Source organism: Lingula anatina, chromosome 2, assembly GCF_051362555.1.
Source record: "Lingula anatina isolate TDL-2025a chromosome 2, LinAna3.0, whole genome shotgun sequence".
Lineage (NCBI taxonomy): Eukaryota > Metazoa > Brachiopoda > Lingulata > Lingulida > Lingulidae > Lingula > Lingula anatina.
In genome coordinates, this window is record NC_141768.1 from 25,427,585 (window position 1) to 25,443,911 (window position 16,327).

General features: G+C 35.2%; 2 protein-coding genes across 6 annotated transcripts; both read right to left on the reverse strand.

Annotated features, from left to right (window-relative positions):
- Positions 1 to 2,333: 2,333 nt before the first annotated feature.
- On the reverse strand, positions 2,334 to 14,337 carry LOC106153968 (intraflagellar transport protein 43 homolog). Of its 4 annotated transcripts, none has more exons than XM_087003445.1 (6): positions 14,048 to 14,337; positions 13,358 to 13,540; positions 7,162 to 7,344; positions 4,260 to 4,332; positions 3,111 to 3,173; positions 2,334 to 2,878 (listed from the first exon to the last, which is right to left on the reverse strand). In XM_087003445.1, exons 3-6 carry the CDS (start codon positions 7,281 to 7,283, stop codon positions 2,771 to 2,773), a joined length of 366 nt encoding a protein of 121 aa, XP_086859571.1. In that variant the 5' UTR covers positions 7,284 to 7,344; positions 13,358 to 13,540; positions 14,048 to 14,337; the 3' UTR covers positions 2,334 to 2,770. The 4 variants fall into 4 exon arrangements, with proteins under 4 accessions (XP_086859571.1, XP_086859574.1, XP_086859573.1 ...); XM_087003448.1 differs by lacking the exons at positions 13,358 to 13,540; positions 14,048 to 14,337 and adding exons at positions 5,571 to 5,713; positions 5,932 to 5,971 and having other exon boundaries at positions 7,162 to 7,285; XM_087003447.1 differs by lacking the exons at positions 7,162 to 7,344; positions 13,358 to 13,540; positions 14,048 to 14,337 and adding exons at positions 5,571 to 5,713; positions 5,932 to 5,971; positions 6,475 to 7,137.
- Positions 9,060 to 12,973, reverse strand: LOC106153888 (intraflagellar transport protein 43 homolog A-like). Of its 2 annotated transcripts, none has more exons than XM_087003449.1 (5): positions 12,662 to 12,961; positions 11,982 to 12,165; positions 11,143 to 11,215; positions 9,838 to 9,900; positions 9,060 to 9,605 (listed from the first exon to the last, which is right to left on the reverse strand). In XM_087003449.1, the coding sequence occupies exons 2-5, from the start codon at positions 12,101 to 12,103 to the stop codon at positions 9,498 to 9,500; spliced, it is 366 nt and encodes a 121-aa protein (XP_086859575.1). In that variant the 5' UTR covers positions 12,104 to 12,165; positions 12,662 to 12,961; the 3' UTR covers positions 9,060 to 9,497. The 2 variants fall into 2 exon arrangements, 1 of the variants encoding a protein (XP_086859575.1); XR_015332714.1 differs by having other exon boundaries at positions 9,575 to 9,605; positions 11,791 to 12,165; positions 12,662 to 12,973.
- Positions 14,338 to 16,327: the final 1,990 nt, after the last annotated feature.

Below are 16,327 nucleotides of genomic sequence, written 5' to 3' on the forward strand. Positions count from 1 at the left end.
CTGAAGTGTTGTGTTTGTTGATGCATGGGAAATATTTTTAAGAGAATTAAACGTTACAATGGAAGTGAATGGGATTTTTAATAGTGGTTTGTAGCCTAAATGGCATGGCCAGTGACATGACCCGTAAGGTGCTGCCGCCAGTCGGCCAAAATAAGCACTAAAATGCAGCAGGGGGAGGGCATGTAAAATTGGCCCCAGGCAGTAAAATTTCACCTTGATATGAAAAAAAAAACACATCAAATAAAAGGCAAATGAACAAATTTATTTCTAAAATTTATTTCAAAATTTTCAAATGATCCAAAATTGAAAAATAAACTCATTTTTCTCTTATATGCAAATCTTCTTGCTTCAAACCAATAGTATATATATAAAAAGATGCGAGTGTGTGTTCCATTGTTTTTAAGAATGCACATCCTTTTTTTTCACGTTTTAAATAAATGACCCATTTTAACATAGATTAATGCTACTTATTATTATAATAATAATTTTTAAGGTTTAATAAATCATATTTAAAGCCCATCTATAGTCCTCACTAACTGGTCTTGGTCAGCCTTTGACTCTGTGTTTCTTTCTTTCAAGATGTTCTCATGAGGAAACTGTTCCAGGGTAGATGCAGACAGAGAGGGTGCGCCACATAATTCTTGCACTTGTAAAGACATTTACTTCCTAGTACTCAGAGTCATAGTATACCAGAGAAAACTTCGGGGAAATTATATTAATCCTGAAAATTAAAATTTCACATAATGGATAAAAATGTACTGGTATGACAGATTCTGAAATACGAGAAATAATACACAAAGCATGCATCTATACAAATTGTGAAAAGACTAAGTCTGTATGAGACAATCAGACTACAACCTTACATTCATCCTAAATCAGTGAATGTGTATGCACGTACCTCTCCCCCGCCACCCACCCCCCTTCCAAAAGAAAAAACCACAAAGTTTCATGATGCGTTCCATACATATTTACGGTTTTTGATATGCGCTGTAGGAGCTTCTCCCCTGCGGCCTCTGATACATTTGTATTTAAAAGAAATAGCACGAAAATCATGCGTTGGTACTCCTAAATATTGACGATATGCTGTGCTACCCCCTGTAAGTACTATAGTGATGTACGTACTCCCCCCCTCCCCCACTCCCGACACTTTCGTTCACCAATGCAGCAATTGTACACAGGTTGAATTCTAACTTTAATCACATAGGGCTGGATACATTGCTCATGCCTGTCTTCCCGTCTAAGCCAAATAACTCGTACACCGTTAAAGGCAAGAGCTAGGTGAAGTACATGTACTTCTGTTGTGCACTGGCCGCTTGTACTTGCACGTTTTCCCATTAGGTTACAAACCACTATTAAAAATCCCATTCACTGCCATTGTGACGTTTAATTCTCTTAAAAATACTTTCCATGCTTCAACAAACACAACACTTCAGGTTTAAATACTTCTATTCAAGGCAATATAAAAAAAATCAGGGTACATTAATAGCATAGCCTTCCAGTGCCATGACATGACCCGTAAGGTGCTGCCGCCAGTCGGCCAAAATAAGCACTAAAATGCAGCAGGGGGAGGGCATGTAAAACTGGCCCCAGGCAGTAAAATTTCACCTTGATATGAAAAATAACACATCAAATAAAAGGCAAATGAACAAATTTATTTCTAAAATTTATTTCAAAATTTTCAAATGATCCAAAATTGAAAAATAAACTCATTTTTCTCTTATATGCAAATCTTCTTGCTTCAAACCAATAGTATATAAATATATATAAAAAGATGCGTGTGTGTGTTCCATTGTTTTTAAGAATGCATATCCTTTTTTCATGTTTTAAATATATGACCCATTTTAACATAGATTGATGCTACTTATTATTATAATAATGATTTCTAAGGTTTAATATCTCATATTTAAAGCCCATATTAAAGAATATCCTACTCAGGATTTTCATGTCACATTGATTTTTTTAAGGCAATTTTTTTACTGACAATCATTGCTCAGCCTTTCCCTACACTCAGGTTGATTTTTCATAACATTTTTATTTCAGTACTGTAATTCTAATAATTTAATGATTGGTTATGTTTTCCTTCAATTTTCAGATGGAAACAAAGACATCTAGCTGGTACTTTTATTTGAGGAGTTTTACCTTTTTTATAAGGAGTTTGTGAAGGTCTGGATAGGGAAAATAAGAAGCTTAGCAAGATTTGTAGACATAAAAAGTAAAGAAATTATATATCTTTTTATCTAAAGCCCTTCTAAGACAAAAATAGAGTGGACAATAAACAGGATTTTTTCAGTCACAATAATTGTGATAAATACCCATATTGCAAACAACACTCACATGTTTTTATAATTTCTTTATTGTAAGAATCAACCTGTAACACAATATACCTGGTCACAAGATTGACCACATCAAGTATGTGACATACTTTTAATAAAATAAGTATCATAAAATTATAAATTATGAATTATGATATTGGTAATGCAGGCAGAAGAATTTTTTCAGATTGAATGAAGAATGAAGAAATGCCAATCAGAGAGCAATATATAAAATTCAGCAAAAATTTCAGCTGAAGTGGACGGACTGCTTGACTGATGACGTGATTCAATCTTTTTTACATACGTGAGGTTGTAAAAAAAGTTACAAAAAAGAACTTCAAATGTCAAGTGATAATTCTGTTAAACTAACAGATTCTTTGATTAAAATGCCCTTGTTCACTATCCACAAGTCTCTGGACTAATTCAAAGATCAAAGTCATTAAACATCTAGTTCTCTGTCAAGCAGCAGTTGGATCCGAATCTTTGACTTCACTGGCTTCCCACTCATTGATTAGTTCGGAGGAAACCTCTGTGAATAATTGGTCCCATTCCCATGGTTTATCCTCCTGTTGAAAATGAGATGACATATTTTTTAAAGTCTACAACTCCTACTTATTCAACACTTCCTCCTTCAAAGATATACCTTTATTAATTTTAAAAAGCTTTATTAAATGAAATCTTTTATTTATTCATTCATTTGTTTTGTGGATTTTGTAAATTTGCAAATTAATTCTACTGGAATATTTCACATTATACACATAGATCCAGTAACAGTTTTCATATCTTGAATAGTCTTACCTCAATGACTTCAGATTCTGCTGATAAAACTTTGGTCAGTAATTTGAGATCAATCTCATTATCCTATGGAGAAAAAAAAAACACAATCAAAAAGTCTCTTTTCAACATTGCTGGCTTTTAAGACATAAAAGATAGAGGCTGAATGAACAAGTGAAAACTACAATACCAAACAATTTAGATGAATTCTAATATTTTTAAGCAATTATTAGTAATGAAGTGATGCCATATATCTTATAGGTTCTGGTGCAGGTGCTTTTAATATCTTTCACATTCTAATGCCAATCAAAATAAGTTAATCCTTTTTAGAAATTAATATAACATATTTATATCACACAATATAAACAAAAACAAGTTCATTAATCACAAAAAAATCAATCGACATCTTAAAAGATTAAGACAGCAACCTTGGTCAGTAACTAATCACTTTAATTGGAGGTAGTAAGTGGTATGTTTGATAACTGAAATTCCAAATAAGGCAAAACATTTAACAGACATACAAAACATTCTGTCATTGTCAGGACATAGTGAAGTCACTAGTTTTTTTTCTTTTTTTTTCAAAATTTTACAGCACAACAGAAAAAAATCAAAACAGTATAAATGAATGACAGGGAATGAAATGAAGCAAAAAGGGTATATTATTTAGTCTCCACACAGGGTTGTATCAATGCCTACCATTTTGTAAAACTGAAATTTTCAACAAATGCTGATCAAATATCTGTGAATCTCACACAGTGCATAAGTAAAAATATATAATATATTTAATTTCTCCAATCTCTGAGAAATCAAGTTAGAAACTGTTTAAAGGTATAAACAAATATACTCGAAAATCTCTGAAATGCAATGCAGATACAAGTTGACCACCTGTTATGAATGTATAAGTTAAAACATTTCCAAAGATTTAAAATGTATCATGAGTAAATTGACTTTGACAAAAGATCAATGCTGACATCAGGTTTCACTCAAACTTAAAATGGGCTAACAGACAAGCAGATGTCAAGACAGTAGACTGCTTAAAAAAAAATGGGATGAAAAAGGTCTAAGGAGCAATATTGCTTCCTGTGTGATCTTACAGGCAAGTTGTGTCAACTGTGCTATTTTAAGTCTAAGTCAATCCTGATGTGACCACTACCTTGGTGCCATGATACTTACTAGAGTCTGGAATGCTGCATGTCTGAGAAGGTCATTGTCTAGTTCCCTGTATGTTGCTACTCTGTTCACTTTGCTGAATGGTAGAAAAAATTAACACCAATTTATATAATATCAACATTGCTTTAACATAAATATTTTATACACTCACTTTGTCTAATAAGTGTAAAAAAAGTCAGGTTTATGGTGTATATTTATATATCTTATTTAAAGGAAATTACCAACAATTTTTTAAAAATAAACTTTGTATTAGACAATTAGACTACAACCTTACATTCATCCTAAATCAGTGAATGTGTATGCACGTACCTCTCCCGCCGCCACCCCCCCCCCCCTTCCCAAAGAAAAAACCACGAAGTTTCATGATGCGTGAGCACTCCATACATATTTACGGTTTCTGATATGCGCTATAGGTGCTTCTCCCCTGCGGCCTCTAATACACTTGTATTTAAAAGAAATAGCACGAAAGTCATGCGTTGGCACTCCTAAATACTGATGATATGCTGTGCTACCCCCTGTAAGTACTAGTGATGTACGTACTGGTACTCCCCCCTCCCCTACTCCCGACACTCTCGTTCACCAATGCAGCAATTGTACACAGGTTGAATTCTTCCTTTTATCACATAAGGCTGAATACATTGCTCATGCCTGTCTTCCCGCCTAAGCACCGTTAAATGCAAGAGCTAGGTGCAGTACTTGTTGTGCACTGGCCGCTTGTACGTTTTCCCATTAGGTCACAAACCACAATTAAAAATCCCATTCACTTCCATTGTGACGTTTAATTCTCTTAAAAATACTTTCCATGCTTCAACAAACACAACACTTCAGGTTTAAATACTTCTACTCAAGGCAATATAAAAAAATCTGGGTACATTAATTAATGGCATAGCCTTCCAGTGACAATGACATGACCCGTAAGGTGCTGCCGCCAGTCGGTCAAAATAAGCACTAAAATGCAACAGGTGGGAGGACATGTAAAACTGGCCCCAGGCAGTAAAATTTCACCTTGATATGAAAAAAAAAACACATTAAATAAAAGGCAAATGAACAAATTTATTTCTAAAATTTATTTCAAATTTTCAAATGATCCAAAATTGAAAAATAAACTCATTTATCTCTTATATGTAAATCTTCTTGCTTCAAACCAATAGTATATATATAAAAAGATGCATGTGTTTTTAAGAATGCAGATCCTTTTTTCATGTTTTAAATAAATGACCCATTTTAACATAGATTAATGCTACTTATTATTATAATAATGATTTTTAAGGTTTAATAAATAATATTTAAAGCCCATCTATAGTCCTCACTAACTGGTCTTGGTCAGCCTTTGACTCTGTGTTTTTTTCTTTCAAGATGTTCTCATGAGGAAACTGTTCCAGGGTAGATGCAGACAGAGAGGGTGCGCCACATAATCCTTCCACTTGTAAATACATTTACTTCCTAGTACTCAGAGTCATACACCCCATTCTCATAGATTAGATCGACCTACATTGGATCGACCTAACTCCCTGGGGGTTCACGCTAAATAGCTGTCAGCCGGGCGGACACGAAATTTAATTACCCCTTAAAGCTTGTAGTAGGCGGGGACGGACACTTAAGGGGGATTATCTGACAGTAATCTAGTGAGACTCCCCGCGGTGATAGATCGATCTAAAAGTTGTGAGAACAGAGCCATAGTGACCAGAGAAAACTTTGGGGAAATTATATGAATCCTGAAAATTAAAATTTCACATAATAGATAAAAATGTACTGGTATGACAGATTCTGAAATACGAGAAATAATACACAAAGCATGCATCTATACAAATTGTGAAAAGACTGCTAAGTCTGTACATGAGACAATTAGACTACAACCTTACATTCATCCTAAATCAGTGAATGTGTATATGCACGTACCTCTCCCCCGCCACCCCCCCCCCCTTCCCAAAGAAAAACCACGAAGTTTCATGATGCGTTAGCACTCCATACATATTTACGGTTTTTGATATGCACTATAGGTGCTTCTCCCCTGCGGCCTCTAATACACTTGTATTTAAAAGAAATAGCACGAAAGTCATGCGTTGGCACTCCTAAATATTGACGATATGCTGTATATGCTACCCCCTGTAAGTACTAGTGATGTACAGTACGTACTGGTACTCCCCCCCCCCCCCCTCCCCCACTCCCGACACTTTCGTTCACCAATGCAGCAATTGTACACAGGTTGAATTCTTACTTTTATCACATAAGGCTGGATACATTGCCCACGTTTGTCTTCAAGTCTAAGCCAAACTCGTACACCGTTAAAGGCAAGAGCTAGGTGTAGTACTTGTTGTGCACTGGCCGCTTGTACGTTTTCCCATTAGGTCACAAACCACTATTAAAAATCCCATTCACTTCCATTGTGACGTTTAATTCTCTTAAAAATACTTTCCATGCTTCAACAAACACAACACTTCAGGTTTAAACTGTACTTCTGCTCAAGGCAATATAAAAAATCTGGGTACCCGTAAGGTGCTGCCGCCAGTCGGTCAAAATAAGTACTAAAATGCAGCAGGGGGGGGGCATATAAAACTGGCCCCAGGCAGTAAAATTTCACCTTAATATGAAAAATAACACATCAAATAAAAGGCAAATGAACAAATTTATTTCTAAAATTTATTTCAAAATTTTCAAAAGATCCAAAATTGAAAAATAAACTCATTTTTCTCTTATATGCAAATCTTCTTCCTTCAAACCAATAGTATATATATGTAAAAAGATGCGAGTGTGTGTTCCATTGTTTTTAAGAATGCACATCCTTTTTTTTCATGTTTTAAATAAATGACCCATATAAACATAGATTAATGCTACTTATTATTATAATAATGATTTTTAAGGTTTAATATATCATATTTAAAGCCCATCTATACTGCTCACTAACTGGTCTTGGTCAGCATTTGACTCTGTGTTTCTTTCTTTCAAGATGTTCTCATGAGGAAACTGTTCCAGGGTAGATGCAGACAGAGAGGGTGCACCACATAATCCTTGCACTTGTAAATACATTTACTTCCTAGTACTCAGAGCCATAGTGACCAGAGAAAACTTTGGGGAAATTATATGAATCCTGAAAATTAACATTTCACATAATGTACTGCATGGTATGACAGATTCTGAAATACGAGAAATAATACACAAAGCATGCATCTATACAAATTGTGAAAAGACTAAGTCTGTATGAGACAATTAGACTACAACCTTACATTCATCCTAAATCAGTGAATGTGTATATGCACGTACCTCTCCCCCGCCACCCCCCCCCCCCCCCTTCCCAAAGAAAAAACCACGAAGTTTCATGATGCGTTAGTACACCATACATATTTATGGTTTTTTATATGCGCTATAAGTGCTTCTCCCCTCCGGCCTCTAATACACTATTTAAAAGAAATAGCACGAAAGTCATGCGTTGGCACTCCTAAATATTGACGATATTCTGTGCTACCCCCTGTAAGTACTAGTGATGTACGTACTCCCCCCCCCCTCCCCCACTCCAGACACTTTCGTTCACCAATGCAGCAATTGTACACAGGTTGAATTCTTACTTTTATCACATAAGGCTGGATACATTGCCCACGTTTGTCTTCAAGTCTAAGCCAAACTCGTACACCGTTAAAGGCAAGAGCTACATGTAGGTGTAGTAGCCTACTTGTTGTGCACTGGCCGCTTGTACGTTTTCCCATTAGGTCACAAACCACTATTAAAAATCCCATTCACTTCCATTGTGACGTTTAATTCTCTTAAAAATACTTTCCATGCTTCAACAAACACAACACTTCAGGTTTAAATACTTCTACTCAAGGCAATATAAAAAAATCTGGGTACATTAATTAATGGCATAGCCTTCCAGTGACAATGACATGACCCGTAAGGTGCTGCCGCCAGTCGGTCAAAATAAGCACTAAAATGCAGCAGGGGATAGGACATGTAAAACTGGCCCCAGGCAGTAAAATTTCACCTTGATATGAAAAATAATACATCAAATAAAAGGTAAATGAACAAATTTATTTCTAAAATTTATTTCAAAATTTTCAAATGATCCAAAATTGAAAAATAAACTCATTTTTCTCTTATATGCAAATCTTCTTGCTTCACACCAATAGTATATATAAAAAGATACGCGTGTGTGTTCCATTGTTTTTTAAGAATGTACATCCTTTTTTTTTCATGTTTTAAATAAATGACCCATTTTAACATAGATTAATGCTACTTATTATTATAATAATGATTTCTAAGGTTTAATATCTCATATTTAAAGCCCATATTAAAGAACATCCTAATCAGGATTTTCATGTCACATTGATTTTTTTTGTAAGGCAGTTTTTTTTACTGACAATCATTGCTCAATCTTTCCCTACACTCAGGTTTGATTTTTCATAACATTTTTATCTCAGTACTGTAATTCTAATAATATAATGATTGGTTATGTTTTCCTTTAATTTTCAGATGGAAACAAAGACATCTGGTACTTTTATTTGAGGAGTTTTACCTTTTTTATAAAAAGTTTGTGAAGGTCTGGATAGACCACCCTGAGCTTCAGAGATAACTTGACACTAACCTCTTCACTATTAGCCTATCTTCATCGTGTCAAGGCTATAGTGAAGAGGTTAGTGTCAAGTTATCTCTGAAGCTCAGGGTGGGATAGACATTCATAGACATAAAAAGTAAAGAAATTATATATCTCTTTATCTAAAGTCCTTCTAAGACAAAAATAGAGTGGACAATAAACAGGATTTTTTCAGTCACAATAATTGTGATAAATACCCATCTTGCAAACAACACTCACACGTTTTTATAATTTCTTTATTGTAAGAATGAACCTGTAACATAAAATACCTGGTCACAAGATTGACCACATCAAGTATGTGACATACTTTTAATAAAATAAGTATCATAAAATTATAAATTATGAATTATAATATTGTTAATGCAGGCAGAAGAATTTTTTGAGATTGAATGAAGAATGAAGAAATGCCATTCAAGGAGAGCAGTATATAAAATTCAGCAAAATTTCAGCTGAAGTGGACGGACTGCTTGACTAATGACGTGATTCAATCTTTTTTACATATATGAGGTTGTAAAAAAAGTTACAAAAAAGAACTTCAAATGTCAAGAGATAATTCTGTTAAAGTAACAGATTCTTTGATTAAAATGCCCTTGTTCACTATCCACAAGTCTCTGGACTAATTCAAAGATCAAAGTCATTAAACATCTAGTTCTCTGTCAAGCAGCAGTTGGATCCGAATCTTTGACTTCACTGGCTTCCCACTCATTGATTAGTTCGGAGGAAACCTCTGTGAATAATTGGTCCCAGTCCCACGGTTTATCCTCCTGTTGAAAATGAGATGACAGATATTTTTTAAAGTCTACAACTCCTACTTATTCAACACTTCCTCCTTCAAAGATATACCTTTATTAATTTTAAAAAGCTTTATTAAATGAAATCTTTTATTTATTCATTCATTTGTTTTGTGGATTTTGTAAATTTGCAAATTAATTCTACTGGAATATTTCACATAATAGATAGATCCAGTAACAGTTTTCATATCTTGAATAGTCTTACCTCAATGACTTCAGATTCTGCTGATAAAACTTTGGTCAGTAATTTGAGATCAATCTCATTATCCTAGGGAGAAAAAAAACACAATCCAAAAGTCTCTTTTCAACATTGCTGGCTTTTAAGACATAAAACATATAGAGGCTGAATGAACTACAATACCAAACAATTTAGATGAATTCTAATATTATTAAGCAATTATGAATAATGAAGTGATGACATATATCTTATAGGTTCTGGTGCAGGTGCTTTTAATATCTTTCATATTCTAATACCAATCATAATAAGTTAATCCTTTTTAGAAATTAATATAACAAATTTATATCACACAATGGAAACAAAAACAAGTTCACAAGAAAAAAATTTTAAAAATCAACACAGCATCCTAAAAGATTTAGACAGTAACCTTGGTCAGAAACTAATCACTTTATTTTGAGGTAGTAAGTGGTATGTTTGATAACTGAAATTCTAAATGAGGTAAAACATTTAACAGACATACAAAACATTCTGTCATAGTCAGGATATAGTGAAGTCACTCGTTTTCTTTCTTTTTTTTTTTTCAGAATTTTACAGCACAACAGTAGAAAAAATCAAAACAGTATAAATGAATGACAGGGAATGAAATGAAGTAAAAAGGGGTAGATCATGTAGTCTCCACACAGGGTTGCATCAATGCCTACCATTTTGTAAAACTGAAATTTTCAACAAATACTGATCAAATATATGTGAATCTCACACTGTGCATAAGTAAAAATATATATTATATTTCATTTCTCCAATCTCTGAGAAATCAAGTTAGAAACTGTTTAAAGGTATAAATAAAAATCTCTGAAATGCAATGCCGATACAAGTTGACCACCTGTTATGAATGTATAAGTTAAAACATCTCCAAAGATTTAAAATGTATCATGAGTAAATTGACTTTGACAAAAGATCAATGCTGACATCAGGTTTCACTCAAACTTTTAAATAGGCAAACAGACAAACAGATGTCTAGACAGTAGACTGCTTAAAAAACATGGGATGAAAAAGGTCTAAGGAGCAATATAGCTTCCTGTGTGATCTTACAGGCAAGTTGTGTCAACTTTGTTATTTTAAGTCTAAGTCAATCCTGATGTGACCACTACCAGGGCCGTAGCCTCCGGGGGGGCAGGGGGGGCAGCTGCCCCCCCTGGAATTTGGAATTTTCCACACCGTGATAGGGGGACACCCCCCCCCCTTGGGGGCTTCGCCCCCTCATGTCCGCTTACTGCCCCCCCTGGCATTTTGCTCAGGCTACGGCCCTGACTACCTTGGTGCCATGATACTTACTAGAGTCTGGAATGCTGCAAGTCTGAGAAGGTCATTGTCTAGTTCCCTGTATGTTGCTACTCTGTTCACTTTGCTGAATGGTAGAAAAAATTAACACCAATTTATATAATATCAACATTGCTTTAACATAAATATTTTATACACTCACTTTGTCTAATAAGTGTAAAAAAAAGTCAGGTTTATGGTACATATTTATATATCTTATTTAAAGGAAATTACCAACAATTTTTTAAAAATAAACATTGTATTCTATGCATAGCCAATCTTAACAGAAGAACATATGAAAAATTTAGTGTCTATTGTACATTTGTATAATGTACATCTGCTTTAAAATATACCCAAATACCCCAGTGGCAGATTTAGGCAGGGGGTCCTGATCCCCAGCCACCTCCCATTCCATTTCTGAAAAATCACACTATTGGTCCCCTTTTGAAATTAGAATGTTTCTTTTCTTTAGCTGAATCATAGGACTAAACTGTACCAAATGACACCCTTCTCCCTCTAAAATATCAATTTTTTTCAGGGTCCTTCACACTGGGGGGGGGGGAGGGTCAATTACCCCTTTTATAAAATTAACTACAAGATAATTAGATAGATTGAGGCCTGTCACCCAGCTAAAATGAAATCAGAATAGCATTTTGAACCTGCCTTTTGCAAATAAGAACTTTAAATTCTTTAAGTTTGGTTTTCCGTCATCTGTGACCCACTCCTTCCTCGCCCTCCACAAGTTGATGGCTAACTCTGGAGCCAGTAAACATGGCTTATTAGCAATCAAGTACTTTTTAAAGAACTCATCATAGGATATAGAATCTGTGAGGACATCTATACTCCTCACTAACTGGTCTTGGTCAGCCTTTGACCCTGTGTTTCTTTCTTTCAAGATGTTCTCATGAGGAAACTGTTCCAGGGTAGATGCAGACAGAGAGGGTGCGCCACATAATCCTTGCACTTGTAAAGACATTTACTTCCTAGTACTCAGAGTCATAGTATACCAGAGAAAACTTTGGGGAAATTATATGAATCCTGAAAATTAAAATTTCACATAATAGATAAAAATGTACTGGTATGACAGATTCTGAAATACGAGAAATAATACACAAAGCATGCATCTATACAAATTGTGAAAAGACTGCTAAGTCTGTACATGAGACAATTAGACTACAACCTTACATTCATCCTAAATCAGTGAATGTGTATATGCACGTACCTCTCCCCCGCCACCCCCCCCCCTTCCCAAAGAAAAACCACGAAGTTTCATGATGCGTTAGCACTCCATACATATTTACGGTTTTTGATATGCGCTATAGGTGCTTCTCCCCTGCGGCCTCTAATACACATGTATTTAAAAGAAATAGCACGAAAGTCATGCGTTGGCACTCCTAAATATTGACGATATGCCGTATATGCTACCCCCTGTAAGTACTAGTGATGTACAGTACGTACTGGTACTCCCCCCCCTCCCCCACTCCCGACACTTTCGTTCACCAATGCAGCAATTGTACACAGGTTGAATTCTTACTTTTATCACATAAGGCTGGATACATTGCTCACGTTTGTCTTCAAGTCTAAGCCAAACTCGTACACCGTTAAAGGCAAGAGCTAGGTGTAGTACTTGTTGTGCACTGGCCGCTTGTACGTTTTCCCATTAGGTCACAAACCACTATTAAAAATCCCATTCACTTCCATTGTGACGTTTAATTCTCTTAAAAATACTTTCCATGCTTCAACAAACACAACACTTCAGGTTTAAACTGTACTTCTACTCAAGGCAATATAAAAAAATCTGGGTACCCGTAAGGTGCTGCCGCCAGTCGGTCAAAATAAGCACTAAAATGCAGCAGGGGGGGGGGGGGGGGCATATAAAACTGGCCCCAGGCAGTAAAATTTCACCTTGATATGAAAAATAACACATCAAATAAAAGGCAAATGAACAAATTTATTTCTAAAATTTATTTCAAAATTTTCAAATGATCCAAAATTGAAAAATAAACTCATTTTTCTCTTATATGCAAATCTTCTTGCTTCAAACCAATAGTATATATATGTAAAAAGATGCGAGTGTGTGTTCCATTGTTTTTAAGAATGCACATCCTTTTTTGTTCATGTTTTAAATAAATGACCCATATAAACGTAGATTAATGCTACTTATTATTATAATAATGATTTTTAAGGTTTAATATATCATATTTAAAGCCCATCTATACTCCTCACTAACTGGTCTTGGTCAGCATTTGACTCTGTGTTTCTTTCTTTCAAGATGTTCTCATGAGGAAACTGTTCCAGGGTAGATGCAGACAGAGAGGGTGCACCACATAATCCTTGCACTTGTAAAGACATTTACTTCCTAGTACTCAGAGTCATAGTGACCAGAGAAAACTTTGGGGAAATTATATGAATCCTGAAAATTAACATTTCACATAATGGATAAAAATGTACTGGTATGACAGATTCTGAAATACGAGAAATAATACACAAAGCATGCATCTATACAAATTGTGAAAAGACTGCTAAGTCTGTACATGAGACAATTAGACTACAACCTTACATTCATCCTAAATCAGTGAATGTGTATGCACGTACCTCTCCCCCGCCACCCCCCCCCCCCTTCCCAAAGAAAAACCACGAAATTTCATGATGCGTTAGCACTCCATACATATTTACGGTTTTTGATATGCGCTATAGGTGCTTCTCCCCTGCGGCCTCTAATACACTTGTATTTAAAAGAAATAGCACGAAAGTCATGCGTTGGCACTCCTAAATATTGACGATATGCTGTATATGCTACATTGTACCCCCTGTAAGTACTAGTGATGTACAGTACGTACTGGTACACCCCCCCCCCCCTCCCCCACTCCCGACACTTTCGTTCACCAATGCAGCAATTGTACACAGGTTGAATTCTTACTTTTATCACATAAGGCTGGATACATTGCCCACGTTTGTCTTCAAGTCTAAGCCAAACTCGTACACCGTTAAAGGCAAGAGCTAGGTGTAGTACTTGTTGTGCACTGGCCGCTTGTACGTTTTCCCATTAGGTCACATACCACTATTAAAAATTCCATTCACTTCCATTGTGACGTTTAATTCTCTTAAAAATACTTTCCATGCTTCAACAAACACAACACTTCAGGTTTAAACTGTACTTCTACTCAAGGCAAAAATAAAAAATCTGGGTACCCGTAAGGTGCTGCCGCCAGTCGGTCAAAATAAGTACTAAAATGCAGCAGGGGGGGGGGGCATATAAAACTGGCCCCAGGCAGTAAAATTTCACCTTAATATGAAAAATAACACATCAAATAAAAGGCAAATGAACAAATTTATTTCTAAAATTTATTTCAAAATTTTCAAATGATCCAAAATTGAAAAATAAACTCATTTTTCTCTTATATGCAAATCTTCTTGCTTCAAACCAATAGTATATATATGTAAAAAGATGCGAGTGTGTGTTCCATTGTTTTTAAGAATGCACATCCTTTTTTTTCATGTTTTAAATAAATGACCCATATAAACGTAGATTAATGCTACTTATTATTATAATAATGATTTTAAGGTTTAATATATCATATTTAAAGCCCATCTATACTCCTCACTAACTGGTCTTGGTCAGCATTTGACTCTGTGTTTCTTTCTTTCAAGATGTTCTCATGAGGAAACTGTTCCAGGGTAGATGCAGACAGAGAGGGTGCGCCGCATAATCCTTGCACTTGTAAATACATTTACTTCCTAGAACTCAGAGCCATAGTGACCAGAGAAAACTTTGGAGAAATTATATGAATCCTGAAAATTAACATTTCACATAATGTACTGCATGGTATGACAGATTCTGAAATACGAGAAATAATACACAAAGCATGCATCTATACAAATTGTGAAAAGACTAAGTCTGTATGAGACAATTAGACTACAACCTTACATTCATCCTAAATCAGTGAATGTGTATATGCACGTACCCCCCCCACCCCCCTTCCCAAAGAAAAAACCACGAAGTTTCATGATGCGTTAGTATCCATACATATTTATGGTTTTTTATATGCGCAATAAGTGCTTCTCCCCTCCGGCCTCTAATACACTATTTAAAAGAAATAGCACGAAAGTCATGCGTTGGCACTCCTAAATATTGACGATATTCTGTGCTACCCCCTGTAAGTACAAGTGATGTACGTACTCCCCCCCCTCCCCCACTCCCGACACTTTCGTTCACCAATGCAGCAATTGTACACAGGTTGAATTCTAACTTTAATCACATAGGGCTGGATACATTGCTCACGTTTGTCTTCAAGTCTAAGCCAAACTCGTACACCGTTAAAGGCAAGAGCTAGGTGTAGTAGCCTACTTGTTGTGCACTGGCCGCTTGCACGTTTTCCCATTAGGTCACAAACCACTATTAAAAATCCCATTCACTTCCATCGTGACGTTTAATTCTCTTAAAAATACTTTCCATGCTTCAACAAACACAACACTTCAGGTTTAAATACTTCTACTCAAGGCAATATAAAAAAATCTGGGTACATTAATAAATGGCATAGCCTTCCAGTGACAATGACACGACCCGTAAGGTGCTGCCGCCAGTCGGTCAAAATAAGCACTAAAATGCAGCAGGAGGGAGGACATGTAAAACTGGCCCCAGGCAGTAAAATTTCACCTTGATATGAAAAATAACACATCAAATAAAAGGTAAATGAACAAATTTATTTTAAAATTTATTTCAAAATTTTCAAATGATCCAAAATTGAAAAATAAACTCATTTTTCTCTTATATGCAAATCTTCTTGCTTCAAACCAATAGTATATATATAAAAAGATGCGTGTGTGTGTTCCATTGTTTTTAAGAATGCACATCCTTTTTTCATGTTTTAAATAAATGACCCATTTTAACATAGATTAATGCTACTTATTAAACCTTAGAAATCATTATTATAATAATATCTCATATTTAAAGCCCATATTAAAGAATAGCCTACTCAGGATTTTCATGTCACATTGATTTTTTTAAGGCAATTTTTTTACTGACAATCATTGCTCAGCCTTTCCATACACTCAGGTTGATTTTTCATAACATTTTTATCTCAGTACTGTAATTCTAATAATATAATGATTGGTTATATTTTCCTTTAATTTTCAGATGGAAACAAAGACATCTGGTACTTTTATTTGAGGAGTTTTACCTTTTTTATAAGGAGTTTGT

What these genes read in the sequence shown, in the direction of transcription:
- LOC106153968 (XM_087003445.1), bottom strand. Translation starts at nt 7,283, where the DNA reads ATGTATTTACAAGTGCAAGGATTATGTGGTGCACCCTCTCTGTCTGCA. An exon ending in TCAAATGCTGACCAAGACCA is followed by an intron (nt 4,333 to 7,161) that starts GTTAGTGAGCAG and finishes TCTACCATTCAG; the next exon opens with CAAAGTGAACAGAGTAGCAA. An exon ending in CAGAATCTGAAGTCATTGAG is followed by an intron (nt 2,879 to 3,110) that starts GTAAGACTATTC and finishes CATTTTCAACAG; the next exon opens with GAGGATAAACCATGGGAATG.
- LOC106153888 (XM_087003449.1), bottom strand. Translation starts at nt 12,103, where the DNA reads ATGTCTTTACAAGTGCAAGGATTATGTGGCGCACCCTCTCTGTCTGCA. An exon ending in TCAAAGGCTGACCAAGACCA is followed by an intron (nt 11,216 to 11,981) that starts GTTAGTGAGGAG and finishes TCTACCATTCAG; the next exon opens with CAAAGTGAACAGAGTAGCAA. An exon ending in CAGAATCTGAAGTCATTGAG is followed by an intron (nt 9,606 to 9,837) that starts GTAAGACTATTC and finishes CATTTTCAACAG; the next exon opens with GAGGATAAACCGTGGGACTG.